This window comes from Aspergillus aculeatinus (genome assembly GCF_003184765.1).
Source record: "Aspergillus aculeatinus CBS 121060 unplaced genomic scaffold BO66scaffold_7, whole genome shotgun sequence".
Classification (NCBI taxonomy): Eukaryota; Fungi; Ascomycota; class Eurotiomycetes; order Eurotiales; family Aspergillaceae; genus Aspergillus; species Aspergillus aculeatinus.
The window spans coordinates 248,540-272,795 of NW_020291476.1; the positions used below are offsets into that span (position 1 = coordinate 248,540).

Sequence of the window (24,256 nt, forward strand, 5' to 3'; positions counted from 1 at the left end):
GCTGTCTTCTCGGTGTTCCTGTGCTCACAACAGTTGGACGGCAGATCTGTCTGTTTCTCGGTCTTGGATGGTCGCCAGTGTTGTTGGCTCGAAATACGCCAAGCCGTTGTATAGTCGGAGAAGCCCGCACCACCTGGGAACTCCCTCTAGCAGTACAACTTGTTTTGAAGACAACCCTGGGATACTATGTGACAGGATCACAGACCATTGGTCAGCCAACGGCAAGCCCGCTAAATCTGTCCGACTTGATGTCAGCATGGTTCACGCACGCATCCTTGTCATGAAAGATAGACATAAGCAGCGGTCCCCCTATGCAAGAATCACGAAGGAGGATCGATAGTACACCGTGCCAAGGACCGGATGCATTGACTTGAAATAGATTATTACATTTACCGCTATAACGCGAAATGACCAACGATGGGAGTATAATTATGCACAATAAACACTAGCCAAAGCTCTATGAGAACAGCTGACAACACAAAGAATAAAGCGACAGTAATCAACCAGTCAGGTAAAGATCCTTTCATAATCGTCGTAACGCGACAAGCACAGGCGGCGGAAACGGGATGTTTTGCGATGGCGAGGAAACTCTCGAGAAGAGATTCGGATGGCACGGTCGCTCTCGAAGCACAACAGAATCGAATCGGTGAAGAGCATGTCGGATCATGCGCTGCGTTCATCAAAGAAAAATCGTCAATCCGTCAGGTTCTATTTCAGTTGCTTAAGCGGAGTCCAACGGGAGTTTTTTGTGGGGTTGTTGTTGTTGTTTTTCAGTGTTGCCGGGTCGGAAAACCCCCGAAGACTCTCTCATAGGAAAGATACCTCGAAGGTTCTCTTCGAGGCGAACCACAAGAAAAGCAGACAAGCACGAGAGAAAGGAGGGAGTATGGGGGTATAGTGCAGGAGTGGGGGTCACTTACAGCAGAGCCAATGTCAAATCACCGTGGATGCGAGCCTTCAGCTCAACCTCGATCTCCAAGTTCAGTTCCAACTTCAGGCGCATACCCTCCTCATCTGCGCCCTTCTGGTCGTTCGAGGGTGCCGGATCCATTGCGCCGTTGGAGAGGTTCTTGTTGTCACTGCTGCTTATCGTAGTAGGCTGCCAGCGCTCCATCGCTTGCACAGCTTCTTGCTCGTCATCGTCATATTCATCGTTGTAATCGTCGTCATCGTCGTACTCGTCCGAGGCATAGTCATCAGAGTACTCTGCATCGTCATCGTCATCGTCGTAAGTCTGGCCCTGGGCTTGAGGTCGCCGGCGACGCTGGGCCGTCTGCTTCTGTTGTTGCGGTGCTTGATCTTCCTCTTCCTCAGAGATGTAGTCATCCGAATCGTAATCAGTCTCCGAGTCGTCAGGGTCGTTAGTGTAAGTGGGAGGCTGTTGAGTCTTGGGTTTCTCGGCTTGTGCGGTGGCCATGGTGTATGCTTGTTGCTGCTTGTTGGTGCAGGGAAGAGGCAATTAAAAGGTAATCAGATTGCGGTTTATACTACTTGTATATCTGTGTATCTTCCGAGGGATCAATCGTGGCTAGTGCCTAGGCGCGTCAGGTCAACGACGAGTATGAGTATGTAATCAAGCAAAACGAGAGGAAGGGAAAGAAGAGGAATAGAGCGAGCCGGAGCGACAATGGTGGGTTTACATACGAGATGGCTCAACACCGATGGGACGGGACTGACAAGTAGAAGGCGAATCGTCAGAGGGCAGAGGGTCGAAGAACGACAGAGACGAATAGGGTGAGTGGTACGAGCAAATGGTCTGTGAGGAAGGACAGGTCTGGAAAAGCAGGCGTAATGGGCAGGGAAAGACTGCGATGACTTCGCATGAGCGACTGGAGAAGTCGAGCGATATGACGTCGGAGGGACAGGGAAGGAGAGCCAAAGAAGCGCCTCCGCACCACGGACATCAACGACATCATCGTCGTTGCAGCATCGCTCCAGCTCTCAGGTCAGGCGATTCCTGATCGGCCGGGCCACGTTGTCTGGACCCTCGTTTGAGGACGCAAGGGGTGGTGGTGGTAGTTGTGGTGGTGGGGTTACAATGACCACCGAATGAATTCATCGTCATCATGGGGGGGGGGTTGTGTTTGGAGGGAGGAGTACGTAGACTGCACTGTTCGGACATACTGAGTAGTACATTTTCATAGAGTACAGTAGTCAAGTTACGTACCGGAGCATAGTCCACGGTGTGACCATCGGGTAACCAGAATAGCATGCCAGGTGTAGTTACTCGGTACCTGGAAATGGCAGAGGTACGGCCGAGAGAAGAGCCATGGAAAGTGCACTGCGGGTCATTCCAAGAAGTCAGAAAAAAAGAGGCAAATCGGCACTGCGTATCCGATCCTGACACATTCCTATACTTTTTATCTTGACTCCTATCAACTCTTATGTGCTGTGAAGAGCAGCAATTCATCAAGTGAATCCCACGTACTGAGCTCCAGAGGTATATTGATTGTACTTGTGGTAACAATGAGGGTATTGTCCGTGTAATCAATCCATGACTTCTCAAGCCGTTGGAGAGTGACGTCTGTTGGCCGCGGGCGTCATCCACAGTGACTGGAAAGGGCATAAGTTGGTGGAGACACACGGCACAGTCAATCAAACAATAAATAGCATATTGTCCGATACCATCTTCTTATTGGATGATTTGGTATGCCATTGGCAATGAACAAGAAGAACAAAAGGCCCCTGTCACTGTCAAAAAACACTAACTCCCCTCCCTCCTCAGCAATCGACGTCATCATCCCCAGCCCTGGCAGCAAAAGCAAAAAAAGAAAAAAGACCACCTACCAACGACGATCGCCTCCCTCGTCGGCGGCGCAAGCTGACGTCGATGGCAGTCCCCCCCAAACTTCCCCCCAACCCACAATATGCCCAGATCCTTGCATGACTGAACCGAGCGGGGCATTTTCCCATCTTGCAATCGAGGAATTGAGGTAATCGAAAGTAATCAAGGTAAACCGAAACAAAACGACCTCTGGTCCCAAATAACCGGCTGGGATTGGTGGTGAAAGGGGTTGGTGGGAGTGGTGGAAGCCTGTATGTAACATGCACAACGCAAAGGAAAGAAAAAAGCCCTATATAGATCTGCGACCCCGTATCACCAGACCGGTAACATCACCAGATATATTCGTCCTTGTGCCCCCCGTCAATCCTCCTTGAGATTCTTCTTCTCTTTTTCTTTTTTCTTTCATCATGTCCGAGCAGACCAACAATCCTTCCTCCAACCCTTCCACCCCTCAACAAGAGAACACTCCAGGCTCCCCCCAGCCCCAGGAGGAAGACCAGTCCGAGCAGCAGCAGCAGCAGCAGCAACAACCTGACCAGTCCAAGGAAGAAGACAACAACGACAACAACGAATCGGAGCAAAAGCCCGACGAGGAAAAGGAAGACGATAAGGATAAGGATCAAGATCAATCCCAAGAACAAGATCAAGATCAACCCCAAGACCAAGACCAATCCAAGGACCAAGATAAACCCGAGGAGAAGTCTCAAGAACCCGAGATAAAGCAAGAAGAAGACAAAGAAGAAGAAGCAGCCGAACCCCAGCCCAAGAAAGAAGAAAAAGAAGAGCCCCAACCCAAGAAAGAAGAGCCCGAATCCGACGCTCCTCAACCCAAGCAAGAACCCCAATCCGAAGAAGCCGACAGCAAACCCAAGAAGGACCCGCAGCAGCGCAAACGCCGTTCGCGTCCTCCCCAGAAACTTCACAGACAACAAGAAGAATCCGACACGGAATCGATCCCCCGCAACAACATGGACAACGGAGCCGTTGAGAAGCCCCGCCGCCAGCGCCGCCAGCGCACCCAGCAGCAGCAGCAAGGCGGCCAGGACGGCGGTCTGGGCGGCCTCCCCGGGGTCGGGCAGGCGGGCGATCTCGTCCAGAACACGGCGGGTCAAGCCCTAGGCGGAGTCACCGGCGGAGCGGGCAAGACCGTCGGCGGCCTCCTCGGCGGCGGCGGCAAGCAGGAGGAGGGCGATGGCAAGGACGAACAATTGCGACTGCGGCTGGATCTTAACCTGGACATCGAGGTCCAATTGAAGGCCAAGATTCACGGTGATTTGACTCTGGGCTTGTTGTAAGTTTTCCCCCCTTCACTCTTCCCTATTTATTCCCTCTTCTCCCTCTCCACTCCGAATATATATTTGAAGCCAGCTCATAGTGCGAATAGTAGCTAACCACGTCCGAAAACTCACCGTAGGAACTAAACAACGACAACACACCCCTTTTTCGATTCGAAATCCGCCCTCCCCTTCCCGTTTTTTCCCCACACTTTCCCAGTGACTTTGAAGCTTCATTTTCGATTTTCATTTCTTTTCTGGTTCTTCGTTCTGCTGCAGAATGAAAAATCGAGGGTCTCGATAGAAAAAGTGTTATCCCGCACGGTTCCTACCCCCCACCCCCAAACACACCACACCCTCCTTAGCGGGCGGTGTTTCATGCTTATGCCTTGACGGTTTTGATACCTCCACTTTTCTTTCGCCTTGAGAACTTTATTTCGTCGTTGTGCTTGGTTTCGAGTTTTCTTGATTGTTTCTTCATCATGCCTGCATCCTCCTAGAAGATATTCGTGTGTGTGTGTGTGTGTGTGTGTGTGGTTCCTCCTTGCCTGTCTAATAACTCGCTTATCTTCATTACTCTACTACCTCCTGTTATGTCGATGAAACGAATGTGATGAACCAGCTATCCTATAAGATTGATCTGATAATGTAGACACATGCCAATGACTGTAGGAGTTTGTCAAATGGATGAACCATCAATGCGCCTGGGTTTTCAAACGTTCGAATGCTGTAAACATCAGAAGAAAGGTCTGACAGTAACCGCCATCTTGTCTTAAGCCAGATATATGAACAACACTCTATATATTTCCCATCTAATTGAAACAGTTAAGCAAGAAAGGTTAGGTAGGTAAAACAAAATAAACATGAACAGAACCGATAGATCCCCCCTCCCCTCTCCCCCCGCCACCGCGGCTATTGGCATGCATACAATACACTCCAAGTCCAGTACTAGACCTCAAAACTCACCCACCGTAACGACACCGTTAGCCATGGTGATTCGAAGTCATTGCGCCAAGAACAGTCATGTACCGCAGCCCAGCCACGCAATTCCCAAACCAAGCATACCCTCTCATGTCATCCTCGATTACAACCCCGCAATGTACATCAACCCATAGCCTACCGTCACGACCACGACAAACGCCATAAGACTGGCCGGGATACCGCGCGTAAAGAAGTGCCGGACTTGCAGGTACCGCTGGCCGGTTTGCGGGACTTCAGTCATGATGGCGGCTAGAGACAAGTGTTGGTTAGATGCATGGTAAGAGTCAAGAAGAGAAGTGCGGGTCACGTACTCATATTAGGGAAGCCACTGGTGGGAAGTGCCATGGCCACAGAGCACATCAAGGCGCTGGCCATCACGAGCAGGTTGGGGTGAGGATCCGCCATGCTGACGCCGATCTGGCGGACCAGAGGGAGCATGATCAATGCCGCAACGGTGTGGGAGATAAAGGTAGCGATGACCAGAATCAATGCGGAGAAGACGATTAGCACGCCGTAAAGACTCAGATGCTCCACGCGCATCCGGATAGCATTGGCGAGTGTGTGCAGAAGCCCAGACGATGTGACGGCCTTGCCAAGACAGAGTCCGCCCGCGGCAAGGATGATGATGGTCCAAAGAAAGTTGTTGAAATCCTCCTTGTTGAGGATACCAGTGCCGAAGAACAAAACCATGGGAATGATGGCGATCACGCCCATGTCGCCGAAGATATGTTCGAGTTGGTGGCTGCCACACCAGAGGCCAATGGTCGACAGAGTCACAATGGTGATGAACCATTGCACGCCCGTGAACTTGTCCTTGAGTGGTCGAATCGGAACAATGGTCGTATCCTGACCCACATGGAAACTAACCAACAGAAGGACCCAAATCAGCAGGATAGAGATGATACACACAGGCAAAGAGATGAAGAACCATGTACCCCAACTGATGCTCGGATACATGTTCTGAAGTGCAATGATGTTCTGTGGAGAAGCGATCGGCGATGCGGCGCCCCCGACGTTGGCCGCCAGAGCGATTCCGAGGACAAGGGCCTTGGCGAAGTTCGAATCCGGTGACAGGTTGCGCAAAAGCGGCTGGATGATCGAATAGCACAAGACTGGGGAGGCGACGTTACTGATCCACATACTCAAGAACATGCTCACGAACATGTTGGTGAGAAGGACCACTCGGGGATTGGAACCCGCTTTGCTCAGCACGAACATAGCCATCCGACGGGCAATATCGTACTTGGACAACGCTGCTGCAATGGTAAACCCGCCGAGTAAGAGCATGATTACCGGCGTCCACATGGCACTAAAGGCGGCGCTGGTGGCCTCCTTCGGTCCCAGCCGCTGGTGAGGCTTGTCCTCGGACTTCATGATACGAAGCATCACGACAAGGAAAGGGATAAGTAACGAAGTCACGAAGAGAGGAATGACCTGCAATCAGTTAGCGCTGTCCGTGATAATGTCTGACAGCCCGAAACGTGGCCAAACATACCTCAGTAGCCCATAGCAAACTGACAAACACAAGCATAGCCAGACAATTCTGTTGCTCCGGCTTTTCCAGGATAGGAACAGAAAGCAAAGTCGTAAAAACAACCAAGATAAAGACAAGTGTACCGAAGCTCAAGCTGCAAACCCACTGAGGGAGGTGGTAGACACCAATCGGCGTCCTCACCACTGTACCTTTGGTTTCTTGCTCGTCACCCTGGCGGCGTGCGGCTGCTGGATCGTTGTCTCCCCCAAGTAGAGTGCGACGAATACCAACGTTAGCAGCCTGAGCCTTCCGTTCGATGCCGATCATCTCCCTCCAGACGGTGTTCCTCTCCCAGACAACATGCTCTCTCAGATGCAGTCGCAGTTCACGCTTGGCTAGAGGCAGGTTGCCCGTAGTAATCACCTCAGCGTAAACAGCCTCGATCTTGTGGATGTGATCATCTACCCTTTCCATGGTGTAATCCGTAAAGGGGTAGGCCGGAGCCACAACCGCGTTCATGTAATCCCGGCGCAAGTTACGGTCCATGATCTTGTCATACTTCTTCAGAGCCTTGGAGAAGCCCGTCTTGTTCAACTGAATGTACGACTTGAGCCCGCAGATGGAGACGTAGGCGGTAACAGCCTGTTTCTTGAGCGAGACACCATCGTTATAGAGATCCACCACGGTGGGATCGGCGCTTTGCTCGTCGTGGGCGCCTGCACGGCTTGTAGATTGGCCGTGGTACCCTAGCAGCCTAGAATCTGCCGCCCAGACGCTCGAGTCCCTCATATCCTCCGTGCGACTACCGTCGTGATTACTGGATTCGGCCCCATGCGACCGAGGTCGGTTCTGATCCGTCGGCGCGGCACGGTCATCGTCACTGTCTGCATCGTCATCATCGTCATCGTCTTCAACTCCGATCGTGCCGCTGAACGTGCTACGCCGCCGCTCCTGTCGATTCCTCGAGCCGGAACTCATGGTCCTAGCCTTGATCATGTTCTCGCTCATTGGGTCGATATTTGCTCTGTCGGCCCTAGACACATAATCCTCCGCAAGTCTGGCCACATCTTCGACCTCCTTGAACACCTCCACCTCCTTCACTTGGTAGAAAGAGCAGATTTTCTCCAGCTCCGCATCTAAAGCCCGACGGAAGATCGCATCCGGGTTCGGCGTGTTATCGAGCAGCGGCGCTGACTCAATATCGGGATGGCTCTGACCAGTCGAGCGGTGCGCTTCCTGTTCTAGGGAATATATCCTACCACAACAGGTTAGCTCAGCACTTTGACGCCTCGCAAAGGAGACCAGTGGATACAACGATTCTCCTTCCCCCCAACGAAAGCAATGTCGCACAACGCGAGCATTGTGCTAGCGGAATTGGGAAGACGGGGTGTCGGACGACGTACAATTTCTTAAGGTTGCTGTAAGCGAGGTAATAGGCACTCCAATCCGGGACCGCGTTGAACTGGATGCTGTGTGAGAACTTCATCTTGGGCGAATGGGTGCGCTGGTGGTGATGAGCGCAGCGTTGGAGAGCTTCTATCCAAAACTTGATTCTATCCGGCCTTCTGTGCTGGGTGCGCCGGGGGACCCTCTTCTCGTCGTCGGTGCCGTGTAAGGTACTGTCCGGGTGGTGCGCAACGGCTCGAGATCGCGGATCGTGTGACTTGGCCGATGTTGTGACAGGAAGGGATTCGGGGAATTCGACGAGTTCGATAGCCTGATGACCGAGAGGGGTTACGGTGTTATCGTAGTGCGTGGAGGCACCCCTCGCAGAAGCGATGCGTGCCACAGATCGGCCAACGGCATTCGACGACACGGTGTCGGACGAGAAAAAGAATGCGAGGGAGGAGCGGGGCAAGACCGGCAATGATTTAAATATCGGTTCAATGCACTCGCACTCGTGGATTTGACGGTCTGGCTGAATGTGTATTTTAGGTTGCACCTTCGAACGCTAGCGCACTAGTGTTGGTTGATAACGACTCTCGTTTCGTGGTTTAGTTAATGGTATCGTTATCGTCCCCGGGTAGTTAGTCGATGGCTGTGCAAGACTCCGGTCGGCGAACCGCCAACGCACGTCTACAACTGCAATGTGCCAGGGCACCTGTCAAAACCAGAGCTGATGAGAAGCAGTGAGAAGCAATGAGAGAGAAGTGGGCTAGTTCTCATCCTAGGGAAACAAAAAGTCAGATTGAAGTAGGAAACGTTGGAGATGAGCTGAGCTGAGCTAAACTGCTACAGCTGACGCCGAGACAACCCAATCGGGAAGGGGGCGTTAGTCATCCGGAGGTTATCGGGGAGCTTCACCTTTCCGGCGATTGCTAGAAGATTTAGATCGGTGAACATTAAATATACAAGACTCTTTGAAACAGTGACTCGGCTTGTTGAAGAAAAAAACAAACGAACAAAGTAAGGAATACACACTGGGAGAAAATAAGAAAAAAATATACAACATCCCCCAAAAGCAAGTTAGCCAATTCCTGAACCCGTATTCCATGGAATGCAATTAGATTGAACCCCATCGCTGCAATCATGGCATAATCAAACTGAACTGGTGATACAAAACAACTATCTCCGGTTCATGAGGTATCCAAGGTTCGACCGGCCTGCAACACCAAGCTTGTGCACCATCTCCCTGCGATCCCACGCACCACTACGGCCCTCCGCAACGGAAACCAGCTCCTGTGCAACTCTCATAGCGAAGTTGCTGTCCCGACGCTTGTCCGAAGCGTCGATGATCCACCGAATGGCCGTCCGCCGACGCTGTCTGAGAGCGAGGGGCACAGGGATCTGCACCGCTGCACCACCACCAGCAATACCCTTCTGTTGGCGGATCTTGACCAAGGGAGCAACGGAGTCGATGATGAGAGTGAGGTAGAGGAGAGGGTTGAGAGGAAGCTGGGCGTTAGGGGGGCCGGGAAGCAAAGGTCGCCTCGGGTTCCTGTTGGGTGGAGGCGAAGTCCGCAGGTGGTCCAGAATGAACGACATATCCTGCCAGAGCATCGCAGTTAGCATGACTATGGCTCAGAGGACCAGGTCCGATGGAGTTAGCCACATACCTTGTAAGCCCTGGACAACTTGCCATCACGCATGAGCTGCTTTGTGAGCTGCTCCAGTAGCCCGTCGTATCGGGAACGGAAGTTATCGGTCTTGCCCAAAGGCTTGCTGGGCGCATCGAATTTAAGTCCAGGGTGCAACTCGGCAGCTTGCGCGTTAACCTGAGAAACCATGTTCGCCACAAGGGCAGCCGAAGCGTCGTCGAAATCAGCCGACTTTTCTAACTCTGGTTGCATGCGACGAGCAGATGTTGAGAATGAGCGCTTGCCCGACTGATTCTTCATTTGGTCTTGCATGACCTTGGGGGCATGTTTTTGAGCATTCTTATCACGCTGCAAGATCTGCGCGGAAAAGTAGTCAACGTTAGTGTTTAGACGCTACCAGAAGCACGGGGGAAGACATGGCGCTGAAGAGGCAACAGCAGTCCAGACGAGCTACTCACCTCAGAGATAGGCGTTCCCTGCTCCAGTTCCGGGCTGGAGACACCGCCATCGCATCTCTTGTCCATAATCTTGCTGACCTCGGCGGCCTCTTCACTAACATGAGGCAATGGGTCCTCGGTCGGGCCCTTAAAGCCCTCTGACTTTTCCTTTCCATCGCTACCGGACGAGTTCCAACGCTTCGTCATCTGGGCCGAAGCTGAGAGGCCGGATTTCACGCCATTGGTGGTCGAGGGCCGGTTGGCATTCCAAATAGTCGCGATGCTGCGGCGGGCAGCGGCCGTCGAAGGCTGGCATAAAGCGGGAACCGCTCTTGCGGTGAAGAGATTGAGACGCGGCGGCATGGTGATATGAGGTCTTCAATGACCGGAGACTATCTGTCAATTGGAAGGGAATGAAAGTGGATGAAGTCACTCTAATCGGGCCTGGCTCCTTGCCATGAAGTCCGGCGAACGATTTTCCTCCTCCACATTTGCTGAGTCATCGATTGCCAAGATTCCAGCGAATGTGAAGAAAGAAAACGAGAACCGCCACAACTATGACGATGTTTTTGTACACTACATCATTCTTAGACTTGAGTTATCGAAGATCCTGGACACAATTGCTAATCCCAAAGGATTTGCACTCTACAGTCTAGCACCTTCAATACAGTCAATCTTACGCCGCAATTGGACTCACCAAGCTTATTTAAATTCCGTACGCACCACGGCACGCTTGTAGAAGCAACAGAGTACGATAACTACTTAACTGGCCAACAGCGTTTTTCGTCCAGCAGAGCAAAAACAAAGAGCCACCAACAATGACACCGAGAAATGAAAATCGCCGCCGCTTACCACACGCGAGAAATCACAGCTGTATTACATACAGCATGACCTAGATGCACAAAATGAGCAATTGAAAAAGGACGGAAGATTGTCGAGCGAGCGCGAGAGTTTGAGACCGAAGAATGCTAACAGCATTAACAAAATAGGCTCTCACATCGCTCTGAGATGCTACATTCAATGATTGAACAGAGCATCGTCGCTAGCACTGTCCGGATACACGTAGAAAGCGAGTGCGAGAATGATGTACCTATGATGATAGTCAGTAAATTGAGCGACCAGTCACCATTGGATGGGGGCTCGGATGCTTACATTCCCAGACATAGCCCGCCTTCAAGGTAGTTAGACTTTCCATCCTGAATCAGGAAAGTAACGACCAAACCAGAGATGAAGAACGCGACAGTCTCGAAGATATGGAAATGCAGTGTCATATCCACATTCATGATCCAGCCAAGAATGACGAGGAAGGGAGTAACAAACAGCGCGATTTGGAGACTGCTCCCGATGGCAACTCCAATAGCCAGATCCATTTTGCCCTTCCAAGCAACAACCACGGCGGTGACATGTTCGGCGGCGTTGCCGACAATTGGAATCAAAACAAGACCAATGAACGTACGACTCATGCCAGTCTTCTGTACAATGCTGTCGATACTACCTACGAGGTAGTCGGCGCAGATAGCCACCAGAATCGTCACGACAATCAAAGCAACTGTGGCAGCCCATGGGTTGAGCAGTCTTTCTTCTTCTTCCTCCTCCGCTCCCGCGTCTCCCGCTTGGTTTTCGGCGTCATTAATCTCGTTGTTGGCTTCTTCGAAAAGTTCCGCGTGCGACTTGAGCTGGAAGTATAGGTACATCACATAGAGTATCAAAAGGATGATGGCGGTTCCGTGGGAAAGAATCAGGATGTTATCTCTCCTTTCCCCTTTGTCAGACCCGCTCAGAGAGGCATAAAGCGTAGCAGGAATGATGAGAGAAGCGGAAGCGACGGTCATCAGCGAAGACATGGTTGATGCCACTGTACTGTTAAAGGTTTGCTCGGAGTAACGTAATCCTCCAATGAAGAAGCAACATCCAAGGACGAGCAAAATGTTGGACAAAATGCTTCCAAGCATGCTGGCTTGGACAACTCGAATCTGATTGTCTTTCAAAGCGATTATGCTAACCTGGAATCGACCATTCGTGTTAGACCAAACACCATTTTGAGAGGGCTCTAGCGAGCGGGCTTACAATCAGCTCAACGGCATTGCCAAATGTTGCATTCATCAAGCCACCTAGAGCCTGACCCATCGTCGCGGCCAGCTCCTCGGTTGCGAAACTCAGGAGCGAGGCCAGAGGAATGATTGCCAAGAAATTGAGCGTAAAAATGACGGTGCTATCCCAGTGCAGAACACCTGCGATGATGCCCAGAGGCACGAAAACGAGAAGGACGTTGACATAATCGCGGACCAGTGTCGACCATGTTAGATGCGCAACTCGTCTAGGCCAATGAGACCAGTGGTGTCGAGGCTTCTGATGTTGCTGGCGAAACCCAGAGTTGATGCGAGCTGTATCGCTGATCAAAGCCTGTCTCTCATCTGGCGGCTCGACGGAGCCATTTCTTGACGAGAATCCCGTCATGTTTCTTCTGGGTCCCCAGGAGACCCTTCGAACTGTCGAGCGAATGCTTGTAGCCGCTGCGAGGCCAATGACAGAAACTTGTTAGCGAAAAGTGTTGAGTGGACTAACTATGGTGGATGGCGCAAAGCGGACTAGGGAGTATGAAGATGTAAAAGAGAAAAAAATTCACAGAAGCGACAAGAGAATGTGGATAAAATAATCGACCATCCAACTTTTGCTTTATAACTTTCAAGCAAGTCTAAGATGAGTTTAAAAGACCGGAATAATAGTTGGAGGGTGATAGAATGAAACTAATTGTAGAATGATGGGGTAATGATGGGGTCGGAGTGGGAACTGCTGAGGGAAAGACGACCAGTTTGCGCCGTCGATCAGAAGGAAAGACGCGGAAAGGATTGAAGGGAAGTAGATAAGGGTGAGGAAATGGGGGTGGAGTAATTGGAGTTGAAAGACAAGGTGGTAGCACTACTGCTTCCCAGAAACGGTCGAAACATGGATTGGCAGAGCCAAGGAACTGTGGTTCAAACACTTACACATCGGAAAAGATGTAGTGTGGCAAGGAAACAAAGCCACAACTCTGCGACAGTCGGGGAATTATAAGAGGGGGAGATTTGACAGTAGTATGGATTGTCCTTGGAGCTGTAAGCCGGTAATTAGTTCAAATCTGCAGGATCGATTGACAAAAGTCAGAGCTCGTGATCGGATGTGCTGGGATTGAACGTTGTGTGGCTTGTCGCGGTGGGTGGTTCTTGTTCCTTTGCGAGTCCAAGCAGGCCTAAAGCACAAGCCACGTAATTCTCGGTGGCCAGAAAACCTTGTACTGAGGAGTATAATAATGGGGAGTGAATGACCGCGCGGTTTGTGATGAAGCTCTCAGTCCAACGACACAGCTAGGGTCTCGAAAAGAGGGGATTGGAACCAGGGGGTAAGGGAAGCCAAGAGGATGGGCTTAAGAGGGTCGACGTACCGCAATAAGTCGCTAAACAATGAACAAGATTCCGGGAGTTCCACTAGCCACGACAATTGGTTGTGAAAGGTCGGGTGGATCGAGATTGATGGCTGGGACCACAAGAGCAGGTGGCAGGTGCGGTGCACAGCCCCAATTCGAGTATCTCACGGTGGTGTCTGCTGCTTGGGTACCGATCGACGACCTTGAGGGAGAAGATCAGGTTGTCAATTTTAAAGACTTGAAGAAACCTTGTAGCGACAAGTGGGGTAGAAGGGGGTGGGATAGCAGCACAGCTTTTAATATCGAGGTTATGCTCGATTGAGATGACGTTGGGTCACATCGTATGGAGATGTTGATGAAATCATGGCTGGCTGGCGAGGAGACACGACAGTCAACGAGGGACACTGACACTGACACTGACGCTAGCCGCTCAGCGATACGAATTCCTAAACGATTTGTCTGGACCGAATCGTGTGCCACCATCAACAATTGATAATTATTAACCGGGCCCAGAGGTCCAGAAAATGCCTACCCCAGGCAGTGTAGACACACTTGCTGGAAAGCTTGACATTTGAGAGAACAGACCATTGTACGGAGTACTAAGTAAGAATCACTGCATGCATGCATCATCGGCAGCTTCAACACTCAAGCTTGACCCGATTGGGGATGTTGGAGGTGGGGCAGAGCCGAGCTTAACTCCCACTGCAAGTCTCGATCAATACCACCTCTGTACGGAGTAAGGTATCTACTAGTAGCGACGCTAGAATGACAATGTGCGAAAGAATCATTTGTATCACCTATCGGGCCCATGCTGAAATTCCCAGGATCTATCTAGTATGCACCAAATTGATGCACTGCCACGCTAATGTCAACGGTCTGGTCTCATGCGTTGGTCAGGGCTCGCTTGGCATGCTGATGTAGCCAATAAATAACCCTGCCCATGCTTTCCTACGACTGAGAACTCCGTGTCAAACAAGCCGTGTGCAAACAAACGCTGCAGCTGCACTTGGAAATACACCATACAAAACTAAGACCAGTACCTCACTAGTATGGATTGGTCATTCTGACACGAGCTCCTCGTCATTTGCAGTAATCCATCATTGCATTGACACGAAAAGGCCTATATCGACAAATGGTATAGATTGTATAAGATAAGAATTTGCAGGCACAGACATCTCATTCATGTCGCCCGAGCAGAACGGAAGTCGAAGCCATAAATAACGAAAATATATGAAATACATCCTCCACTAACACCGACCTCTCACGGTCTAGGCTCCTCCCAAAGCTATCGATGTGGTCAGTACTAAACTGTGTCAAGCTACCCAAAGTATCGAACTTACCGGCTGCATAAGCCAGATACCATGTCCGAGAGGCACCACCGTCAATCCAGCTGTAGTCGAAATTGGACTGCGCGAAGAAATTCCACGAGGTTGTGGGATCGATCAGAGCCAAGTTGGCATACAAAACACCCTTCCAACCCCCAACCACGTTTGAAGCAGGGGTACTGGCAGTGCTGGCGAAGAGAGCATTCCACTCTTCGCGGACGAAGTTCTGCCTTCGAGTAAATCCGGAGAATGGCATTAGTGGCAACATGTGAATTCTAGATGAGTTAGTCGTTGATCCTGGCAGAAAGACGAAACAAACGGGAAGCCCCAACATACCCTTGAACATATTCAAGATTGGCACCAAAGTAGGTAGTGTGATCTACCTTGTTCTCAAAGAGCTAGATATTGTGTAAGTCATGCAACCATGAATGGGCCGATGGGATTGTCACTTACAATACCAGTCACCTTGTTCGCAATGAAGTTAGCAGGCTGGTTCTTATTGTCGCTTTCCAATAGGAAGTAGTTGTGCAAGCTGCGCCTCAGAATTCCCAACATCAAATTGCCTCGAGCTTCCAAACTGGGGTCGCTGATGGTCTTTCCCCACATTTTGAGCGCATAGGCAAACATAGTATCCTCGGAGGTAGACTCCTGGTCCTTGCCATCGAAGGATTCAAACAGTCCCTTGGCCCACGAATGTCCATTGAACCAATCGAAAGCGCGGGAAAATGGGAAGTAGGGATCGTTAGCGGCGGAGTTTCCAGCATCCCGAACAAGCATGTTGACCCAGTCCTTGTTGGATGACAGCCAAGTCGGATCCAGAGAGCCTATGATAGCAGCTGCATGGATGAAGTAGCCATAGTGAAAATGGTGGTCATTGTAATAGGTATTTCCGAAATCAGCACCCGAATCACCGCCGTAACTCGCCGATGACACCACGCCTTTCCAGACTGTGTCATACACCAATGGGAATTGCTGCTGATTGGTGCTGAAGCGCGAAAAGGCAGTTTTCAGATTCTGCAATGCCGAGGCGGCCAGAGCAGGATCCCCGCCTAGCTTGTTCACAGTGTACACCAAGGTTGCGAACTTGCTCAGAGCTTTCCCACTGTAGTACATGCTGTTCAAGTTGGTCTGCGCGTCAATGCTCTGGTTGAGCTCCGTCGGTGCGACAGCCAAAATAACCTTCTGCGCTGCCGCCGAAATACTGTTCACATTACCTGAAGACGCGGACCATGGAGCAAATCCCATGTCGGTAGGAAGATCCGACTCGACCATAGTCCACGTTTCTCCAACGACCGCAATCGCATTCCCCTTGGTGGTTGTGCGAAGATTGATACTCGTCATCCGACTCTTCGTCGTAGCATCGAACGACTCAACATGATGAGGCAGAGCGTACATCATCAAGGGTGTATCCTGGGTCTTTGTCCCTGACTTAGCCCACGACAGCTGATACGTGCCTGTACGCGCATTCACGGTTCCAGAGATAGCAGCTTCGAGAGCAAAAACACCGGCTGAGCCGTCGAGCAACTTCTCCCCAGAGTCTCCACCAGGGTTTTTGGTGATTTGCACAAACCCAGACCACCCAGCTGGGCCACGGAAGTTGGTGTTGGACTCCAACTGGAAGTTAGGATCCTTGCCATCCTGCGGAACGGCATAGATAAGCCAGATGCTTCCATCCTCCATGGTGGCCTTATACTTGAAGATACCAACTCTTGGAGAGGCGGCCGTAACGACCTGTCTGAAGAAAACCCCAGTCTGAATTAGAGGCTGCAGGTTCGTGTACAGGCCGGTCACAAAGCCCATGCCTTGAACAAGGGGGACTGTGAGGCGCTGGCTAGACCCGCTATCTGGTTTCAGGACAGCATCCGCAGAGAACGGCAGGAGGTTCTCCCCAGTAAGCACCGTGGAAGCCTTAAGCTCTGTTGCCGATAAGATCAAGTGCTGAATGCCGATCGGGTTCACATAATACGAAATCGGGTTTCCAGGAATCTTCGAATTCGTCGGCCCGTTGGCGACTACGTTGGCCTCGTTGTGCCAAACTGCCATACCGTAGCTCTGTGCACTACCACTGCCTTTAGCCCAGGCAACGGCATATGGGTGAGTGAAAGTAGCATTAGTCTGCGATCCCAGGAAGATACCACTGTAGAACTTGTTGGTCTCAATTGGAGTGTTGACATTTTCCTGTGAGAGTCAGTCGAGTGCTCTAACAGAATTGACCATTCGACTTACGATTCCTTTCTTTGGCACGGGGTGATCACCTCTCGATGTTACAACTGGAGGGATTGCCCCCGTAGCCAACGGAACAAATACATCTTGACCGCCAGACATTTGTGTAACTGAGCCTAAGGCCAGTCAATGTCAGACAGCATGCCACATATGACTCGACGCACAACTTACTTGGCAAGACGGTTGAAGGGGTGGAAGTAGCAGCGTTAGAAGTTTCGCTTGGCTCAGTGTCAGAATCAGTCGTAGTCGGGGTTGCAGTCGAAGGCTTGTCGGTGGAGGACACAGAAGTTGAATTATCATCCAAATCCTCAGATTCGTCGTCGGCGTCGTCGTTATCGTCAATGTCAGTAGGGGTTGGTGTGGGTCTGTGCCCAGTCGGCCTATGAAAAGGACTGTCTTCTGTCGAGGTAGAATCTGCTGCTGGCGCAATCGCTGGGGAGTCGGAATCACCGTCTTCGAAATCGGGTAATAGAAGATCAAGCAGATCTGCAGGACTCTCTAAGTCATGTAGCAAGTCGTTGAGATTATGCGGTACGTTTGTGACTGTCGGATAAGGTTGTAGCGACGTGCGGCCCTCGCGTTCGAGACTGGTAGGGTAATACTGGTTCATAGTGAGCAACAACAGATCATCAACCATATGATGGTCTAACTCACACCCTGCGCTTCGGGAATAAGTAGCCTCTCGTTTTGGGCCGGGGGGAACTGAGTCCTCAACGCGGTCGACGCGGATGATGTGATCTGTGGTGCTGAGTAGACCTTCTCTGCGGCCAACAGCCACGTTAGCAGGAGTGACTGGTGCCATTTCATTCGTCTCTCCATCTTGACTAGATGCGAAGACCAGAGCGCAAATTTCAAAAGCCAGCAGTCTCGGGATCGGTTCAGGGATAGTATCTCGGTCGTTGAACTCGACGACAATGACCGGAAATGAGGTGTCCAAGCGATGCGAAATCAATGTAAAATGTAATGCAACTCGAGCGAACGGATATTAAGTAACAATTAAAGGTGTATATAGAATAGAAATAGGGAAGAATTGGCTAAAGAGTGCATCCAATTTCTTCCTCTGGTAATGGGCGCCAGTGCACTAGACACAGAGGAGGCGCCGACGCACACCAAAATAGATATGAAAAAGAGTGTAAAGAAAGATTGAAGAGGAAGACGGGGGAAACAAAAGACTAAACCAGACGGTACAGAAGGATTGCAGGTCCAAATAAATAGAAGAATGTCAACACTGCTTACCTGGTCAGATGTATAGATTCCCGTCTCGGCCAACAAGAATCTCAGCAGGCGCGAGATAAACTCCGCTCCTCGTGCATCAAGATACCAAGAAAAATAGTGATCTCCCAAGTCAATTTACAGAAGGGGTATCACAGCACGTCGATCTGTCAGGGTATTAGCGACCACGAAGGCTTTAAAGCATAACAACTCATGGAGCGGAATGCAGGGTCGAGGAGGGGAGGAATGCATTGAAAGTCAGGCACAGCGGCAGCGGCTTATGCAGTGCACCTGGAGTCCGGCGGGTATGTGCATGGGATCTAGGTAGATAAAACTTACAGGCAGACAGCTGATGGGAGCATATGATAATCAGATAGAGAGTAGAGGTACAATTGGGAAGAGCAATCTGAGAGTCGAGACAAGAAAGGTTGTATTGAGGTGTGTGTGTTGTGTAGAGTAGTTACTTGAGTAGCAATAGAGGTGTGGGTGGACGGTAAGAAAACCATGGGATGACGGCGATGGCTGCGGGATGGAGCCGGGAGTGGAGCCCTAGGAACAAGGCAGCAGCGGCAGCACCAGCACCAGCACCAGCAGGAGCAACAATGATGATTCAGGCACAGTAACTTAACAGGTACCTACTTCTACGGAGTAGTATTCTTGTGAATCCTCGCGACCCCTCCTTCTGACCTCTTCTACTCCGTACAGAGTACGAATACTAACTCTCAACTTCTACCTACTAGGATTGTCTTCCTTCCTAAAATTGACATCAGTGTTACAGTGTGCCCTTACCCAAAGAAAATGACCACCAGCCTTCCTTTACGAAGGCTGGAAGGAACCTACCCCCCCCCCCCCCCCCCCACTACTAAGGAAAGCCTAAGCTTAATGTCTGCCTCCCAGCCATCGTCCGGCACATTCCACCCGTCAGCCTTCACTGTATACGACATGAGTTCAAATGCGAAGTAGCCTGGCTGGTTGTGTCGATGTGACTGTGACAATAATCTGTTTCAAACTCAACGTCCATGTGGTCCGGCCTGCAGTCCCGGAGCTGACTGTCGCATGAGGCTGACGGTTCACCCGACCAGATCAGCTCCAGCCAAGCACTGCTAAACCGTCAACCTTAAAACCCAATTGGGGATGACCAACCCCGGAGACTACTAAAAAACCAAACCATAGATGGCGTTACTATGTTTTAATCTCGAACTTGTTCTTGGTTTTTCAGTCTGTTTCTTCTTAGAGGCAGACGCTTGTCGACGATCGCATGCACCGACAGGATCGAAAATTGCACCCTGCTTAATTGCCGCATCATGCGGAGATTGCTACAGAATCAACTTTCTTTGACAGTATTCTTCAAGCTGACTTGGTATCATGACTCCATTCGACTCCACAATTCTTCATAAGGACAATGTACAGTGCGGGCAAGACGGTACAACACCGTCGAACCCTATCAAATGAGAAAAAGCCCACCAATATCTTGTATGAAATGAACCACTGACCTGCAGTCAAAGCAAACGATGCATTTAGACCATGGGCTTCCGCATGGGCTTGATGACACCCTGCTTGATCATCACGCGAGGCTTGGTTGCAATCTGGAAAGTCTCCTTGGTAGACCATTCGGGACCAATAGGAAGACGGAGGGACCTTTCGTATTGCTGTCTGGTCTCGAACTGGTGAGGAAGCTGAGTGGCCATATACTTGTTGTTCTGGGACGGCATAAGACATTAGTTTGGATATTCGCATGCAACTGATCTGGAGGCGATTATTCTTACCTTCTTGATTCGTTTCTCATTGATGATGACTCGGGATAACTTAGCATCTTTCCGGTCTTCAGGCTTGACTCCCTCCACCTTGGTCAAGAAACGCTTCTGACGCTTCTGCTGTTTCTTGCTGATACCATCACCAGCCCAACTGCCCCAGCCAGGCAGGGTGTTGTCGATAATCTGGTCACCCTCTTCTTTGATGGTATCAAGCTTCTCTTGCTCGAAGTCCTGCACGACCTCGTCACCCGCGAACGCTCTCTTCACGAGATCGTGATTCTTGAGAAGCACCGGTACACCGTCTTCATCGCTGTCGTAACCTTCGGCGTCAACGGTCTTGGTTGTTGCGACTGGTTTCTTTTGAACCTTGGAAACACCCTTAGCACCAGCAGGGCTCGGCTGGGCATCTTCAAGCGTGATGTCGACCGTCTGCTGAGTGTCGTCTGCTGTCACCCGGCGATTATTCCTGGTAGTTTGCACCAACCATGGGTTTTCCTCCACTGGGGATTCTTCTCGTTCCGCAACCTGGCTCAAAGGCCGAGCGTTGGACTTGTTTTTGTTGGGAGCCGGTCCCTTCTTCTGCGGACGGTCAAGAACAATCTTCACGTCCTGGTCGATTTCGTGCACGTCCGGCTCCTCGTCTGATCCCGGAGCTTCTTCGAACTCATTGCGAGGCGCTGCTTTGAGCTTGCTCTCTTTGGCAGACTCATCCTTTTCAGACTTGCCGAACTTGCGTCGTCCAACCTCAGATTCGGCCTCTGACTGGGATTCCTCACCATGTAATTCACGGTTAAGACGTCGGATCTCTGCATCATTCTCTGCTTTGCGAGCAGCCTGTGCATTCTGCATGAATTTCATGTTCATCAGGTTCGCATGAGGACCCTTGTACTCCCCTGCATCGTCTTCGTCGTCCCCTTCAAGCTTGCTGAGTTTCTGGCGGATCTTGCGCTTCTCAGCATCGGAGGCAGCTTCCTCGTCCCAGGGATCCTCGTCCTCCGACTCGGAACTAGAAGATCCGAGATAATCTTCGTCGCCGGTTGTGACTCTCTTGCCTTCAATTCTCTTGCGTAGTTCCTCCTCGCGCAATGCTTGCTCCTGCGTACCACGTCGAGCATCTTCATCCCATGCAGTGCGACCGGTCTGCTTCAGGCTCTTTGCCCACTTGCTTTCCTTGTGCTTGGAGCCCATTCTCGCCTCCGCTCTCAACCGTTCGTTCTTTTCTCTTTCCAGCTCATCTAGATCAACACCGGCTTCCAGCAGAGCCTGTCTTTCTTGAAGTTCCAGTTTCTCGCGTTCCTTTCGATGAACCCGGCGATAAGATTTGCTCTTGATCTTCTTGATCCGTTTTGCGCGTACTTCCTCCCGAAACAATAGATCACGCCTTTTCCGTAGTTCGGCTCTGCGGGCCTGAATTTCTTCAATTGGTAGTCTGCGCTCCTGTAATTCTTCCATTTCCTGCAACTGATCTTCAGCCGACTTGCCATTCGTCTCCGCAAGCCCACTCTCAACAAGAATATTCTGAATCGTACTTTCGAGGTCCGTCCGTGGCTGAGGTGCGCTCATACGATGCGCCTGGTTCGCATCTGGATCAGGCAAAGGAAACATAAGATGCTCAGCCCGACGATTGGCCTTGACGGTCTCGAGCCACCGGTCAAGTGTTTCCTTGCTCTTTTCATATGCAGCCGCTCGATCCAGGCGATCCTGCTGGCGCTTTGCGAGGGGAGCATCTAGTTTCCCGGGGATACCGGACAACTTCTTAGGTGCAGATGCATCGGAGTCAACGTGCTTCAATGAGCTTTTGAGCCGAGAGTCCGTGATGGAAGGCAGAAGATCGGCAACTGTCAGCTTGCGCGTAGATGTCAAGCCGAATTCAGTCGGGGCTCCTTGTTCTTGCCCACCACCTGTCTTCCGTTTCGATTTGGGGGCAGCTTGCGTATTCATAGAGTCGACGAAGCTTTGCAATTTCGCGAGCCCATGCTGCTGATCGTCATCGTTTTCGTCTTCGGAGACAGATAGAGCGCTGTCATCGTCGGAGTCGCTTTCTTCAGTATCGCTGTCATATTCTTCGGAATCATCGCTTCCTGGCGCCTGCTTCGATTTGGACTTTGCATTCTTGGCTTCCTCCTCCTCCTTTTCCATGGCGGTGTTCATGTCCCAGGCAGTGGCCAGGTCGACTGCGTCCTCTCCGAGGTCATCATCTTCGTCTAGCTCGTCGTCGTCGTCTTCTTCGGACTCATCCACATCTTCAGACAAGGTAATCTCACGAACACGCTTTTTCTTCTCGGGAACCTTGTGTTTTGGCTTGGAACTGCCACGGAAGGTGAAGCTCTCGAATCTTTCCTCGTCGCTAGAGCCTAATGCTTCGTCACTGTCAATATCCTCGTCATCATCGCTGTCCACCTCGCCCAGTCTCCACCGATTTCCTTCACCGTCGCTGCCGAAATTCGATCCCATCTCCGACTCGTCATCGCCGGTTCGACGGCGCTTGTTATCCGGTGTGTCTGAGTCTTCGGGATCGCGACCGATGTTTCGCTTGCGTTTGAACTGATCGTCATCTTGTTGTCCGAAACGACTCCGTCTCATCTTAACTTTCGTGGGGTATTGACTTTCGGCGATGGAAAAGGCATTCAGCATCTTTCCGGACGTCTTCTTCTGGGAGGGTTTCTTCGAAGAAGACTGGTCGCGGTTCCGGTCTTTCGGACCGCGCAGTTGCGTCTGTTGGCGAGGCATGGTTGTTGGCCCTCGCTCTGGGCGGCGATATCACCGGTGGAATTTTCTGTATGGGTGAAAGACACTTCGATGGAAAGATATGCTGATGTGTCGTGGATTATATGACCATGCACCGGTTTTGCGCAGGGATATTGTTGTTACTATGCGACTGCAATGCGGTCGATTTTTTTTTTCTAATGCGGAACAGAGAAAAAAAGGTTCTTGGCGGGGCGGAGATACTCCTAGCGCCGCCCGACTTCCAGAAGAGCCTTTTTGTCCGCTGACCGTCCGCCCGTCCCCCCATTCTCCGCAAAACAGTGATTGTGAAGGCCCACGCAAAGACTGTCGACCGCTCCAATCCTTCCGCCATGTTCAAACCCTCCAAGCCGATGATGGCGCGCTTGCGCCTGACCACGAAGCAGGTCAATGGCGGCTACTACAAAGGAAACCGGACCGGCTCCATGGGTTACTTCGCAAAGAACGGATCCTACGTGATCGACTGGAAGAAAGTCCGCACATATGTTGTCCCCGAGAACCTGGATCAATTCAAGGTACGAGAGTCAGGCTTAACGTGGATGATGATTCCATGAAGCTAATTTGTCTATCCATGATCAGCTCACCCCGTTCGTCACGAGAGTCATGAGCCCGACGCAATCCAAGTACACTCGACAGCTTCAGAAGAAAGGCAGGATCATCACGGTTGAGCGCGCTCTCGAGGGCAAGGACTACCTGGATATGTGGGCGCTTGATAACGGCCGGGAGGTCCTTGAACAGGAGCAGATTGACAAGCAGCTCGCCATAGAGGAAGAGCGCAGGGCTGCCCAGGCCGCGAAGGCCGCGAAGGCTGCGGAGGCTGCCAAGGAGGCTGAGGCCGCTGCCAGGAAAAAGGCTAGAAAGGCGGCTTGGGCAGTTATCCACAAGGAACAGGAGCAGGCCAAGCTTGCCGCCGAAGCCGCAGCGACTAAATCGACGACATCATGAAATATCCGCAGAAGAAATACGTTGACTCCGAACCAAGTCTATCACTGCTTACGGCAGTCGCTCACCCCTAGCTACAGCGGTAGCCAACGGTGATTCAACGAGGCATGTTGGCTCTCACGCTTGGGGGGGGGGGGTTCAGCTTGTCCTCATGCGCTGGTTTGTGTGGATTGTATCATATGTATAGTGGTTTGTTTGTGGTGCTGGAGGGCTGTCGCGATGGTTCATTTGGACTTCACATCAGCCAGGGCGCAGAGGGGCTGACAGGTTGCTATCGCCTACTGGGTCAGCATCTCATAAATGCATGTATTGGTTTTGGGGCGTCTCTCGGGTTTTCTTGCAGTTCAGCAGTTGATCATACAGTCTTGCTTTCTTCTTCGAGTACCTGGATTTTCTTGAATCGAATTGAATAGACCTTCGATCTGGGAATAGATGATCTGCTCAGAAGCAGATCACGGCTGCGGTTCATTGATAACACACTTCTTCTGTATCTCGCATCCATAATCTGCTAGGTTGGCACGGTTTGCCAGTAGCTCATAGGTCTGCAAGCGAGTACAATGGTTGAGCCTGTTTCACCGAGCTTGCAGCCAAATACCCGGTGGTAACCAAGTATATATATATCCAACTCGCGGCCCGTGTAGGCTTCAGCAAGCTAGAAGTTAC

General features: G+C 51.2%; 11 protein-coding genes across 11 annotated transcripts; 4 read left to right on the top strand and 7 right to left on the bottom strand.

Annotated features, from left to right (window-relative positions):
- Positions 1-515: 515 nt before the first annotated feature.
- On the bottom strand, positions 516-1,419 carry BO66DRAFT_388985 (uncharacterized protein; the record flags this gene model as incomplete). The annotated part of the gene is made up of 2 exons (XM_025646692.1): positions 516-708; positions 921-1,419. Coding segments are annotated over 2 exons (506 nt in total), but the record flags the coding sequence as incomplete, so codon positions are not given.
- A 378-nt stretch (positions 1,420-1,797) lies between these two features.
- BO66DRAFT_221674 (uncharacterized protein) lies at positions 1,798-3,116 on the bottom strand. Its single transcript, XM_025642687.1, has 2 exons — positions 2,788-3,116; positions 1,798-2,281 (listed from the first exon to the last, which is right to left on the bottom strand). Exons 1-2 carry the CDS (start codon positions 2,911-2,913, stop codon positions 1,913-1,915), a joined length of 495 nt encoding a protein of 164 aa, XP_025507225.1. The 5' UTR covers positions 2,914-3,116; the 3' UTR covers positions 1,798-1,912.
- BO66DRAFT_388987 (uncharacterized protein) lies at positions 2,758-4,324 on the top strand. The gene has a single exon (XM_025646693.1). The coding sequence runs from the start codon at positions 3,193-3,195 to the stop codon at positions 4,078-4,080; it is 888 nt and encodes a 295-aa protein (XP_025507226.1). The 5' UTR covers positions 2,758-3,192; the 3' UTR covers positions 4,081-4,324.
- An 819-nt stretch (positions 4,325-5,143) lies between these two features.
- On the bottom strand, positions 5,144-8,000 carry BO66DRAFT_315108 (putative plasma membrane phosphate transporter Pho87; the record flags this gene model as incomplete). The annotated part of the gene is made up of 4 exons (XM_025643460.1): positions 5,144-5,289; positions 5,352-6,474; positions 6,536-7,769; positions 7,918-8,000. 4 exons carry the CDS (start codon positions 7,998-8,000, stop codon positions 5,144-5,146), a joined length of 2,586 nt encoding a protein of 861 aa, XP_025507227.1.
- Positions 8,001-8,772: 772 nt separating this feature from the next.
- Positions 8,773-10,428, bottom strand: BO66DRAFT_388990 (mitochondrial 37S ribosomal protein uS7m). Its single transcript, XM_025646694.1, has 3 exons — positions 10,011-10,428; positions 9,571-9,909; positions 8,773-9,502 (listed from the first exon to the last, which is right to left on the bottom strand). The coding sequence occupies exons 1-3, from the start codon at positions 10,350-10,352 to the stop codon at positions 9,080-9,082; spliced, it is 1,104 nt and encodes a 367-aa protein (XP_025507228.1). The 5' UTR covers positions 10,353-10,428; the 3' UTR covers positions 8,773-9,079.
- A 439-nt stretch (positions 10,429-10,867) lies between these two features.
- Positions 10,868-12,773, bottom strand: BO66DRAFT_221792 (calcium/proton exchanger). The gene is made up of 3 exons (XM_025642688.1): positions 12,057-12,773; positions 11,142-11,992; positions 10,868-11,079 (listed from the first exon to the last, which is right to left on the bottom strand). Exons 1-3 carry the CDS (start codon positions 12,444-12,446, stop codon positions 11,007-11,009), a joined length of 1,314 nt encoding a protein of 437 aa, XP_025507229.1. The 5' UTR covers positions 12,447-12,773; the 3' UTR covers positions 10,868-11,006.
- Positions 12,774-13,022: 249 nt separating this feature from the next.
- On the top strand, positions 13,023-13,868 carry BO66DRAFT_388992 (uncharacterized protein). The gene is made up of 2 exons (XM_025646695.1): positions 13,023-13,082; positions 13,411-13,868. Exon 2 carries the CDS (start codon positions 13,430-13,432, stop codon positions 13,712-13,714), a length of 285 nt encoding a protein of 94 aa, XP_025507230.1. The 5' UTR covers positions 13,023-13,082; positions 13,411-13,429; the 3' UTR covers positions 13,715-13,868.
- A 700-nt stretch (positions 13,869-14,568) lies between these two features.
- Positions 14,569-17,759, bottom strand: BO66DRAFT_315483 (glucan endo-1,3-beta-D-glucosidase; the record flags this gene model as incomplete). The annotated part of the gene is made up of 6 exons (XM_025643475.1): positions 14,569-14,992; positions 15,054-15,115; positions 15,171-16,895; positions 16,944-17,056; positions 17,112-17,541; positions 17,595-17,759. The coding sequence occupies 6 exons, from the start codon at positions 17,757-17,759 to the stop codon at positions 14,569-14,571; spliced, it is 2,919 nt and encodes a 972-aa protein (XP_025507231.1).
- Positions 17,760-19,514: 1,755 nt separating this feature from the next.
- BO66DRAFT_388996 (UTP14 family protein) lies at positions 19,515-22,751 on the bottom strand. Its single transcript, XM_025646696.1, has 2 exons — positions 19,919-22,751; positions 19,515-19,852 (listed from the first exon to the last, which is right to left on the bottom strand). Exons 1-2 carry the CDS (start codon positions 22,634-22,636, stop codon positions 19,670-19,672), a joined length of 2,901 nt encoding a protein of 966 aa, XP_025507232.1. The 5' UTR covers positions 22,637-22,751; the 3' UTR covers positions 19,515-19,669.
- A 152-nt stretch (positions 22,752-22,903) lies between these two features.
- BO66DRAFT_426357 (mitochondrial 54S ribosomal protein mL41) lies at positions 22,904-24,001 on the top strand. The gene is made up of 2 exons (XM_025650284.1): positions 22,904-23,166; positions 23,231-24,001. Exons 1-2 carry the CDS (start codon positions 22,984-22,986, stop codon positions 23,594-23,596), a joined length of 549 nt encoding a protein of 182 aa, XP_025507233.1. The 5' UTR covers positions 22,904-22,983; the 3' UTR covers positions 23,597-24,001.
- BO66DRAFT_221868 (uncharacterized protein) lies at positions 23,480-24,067 on the top strand. The gene has a single exon (XM_025642689.1). It carries the CDS (start codon positions 23,701-23,703, stop codon positions 24,004-24,006), a length of 306 nt encoding a protein of 101 aa, XP_025507234.1. The 5' UTR covers positions 23,480-23,700; the 3' UTR covers positions 24,007-24,067.
- Positions 24,068-24,256: the final 189 nt, after the last annotated feature.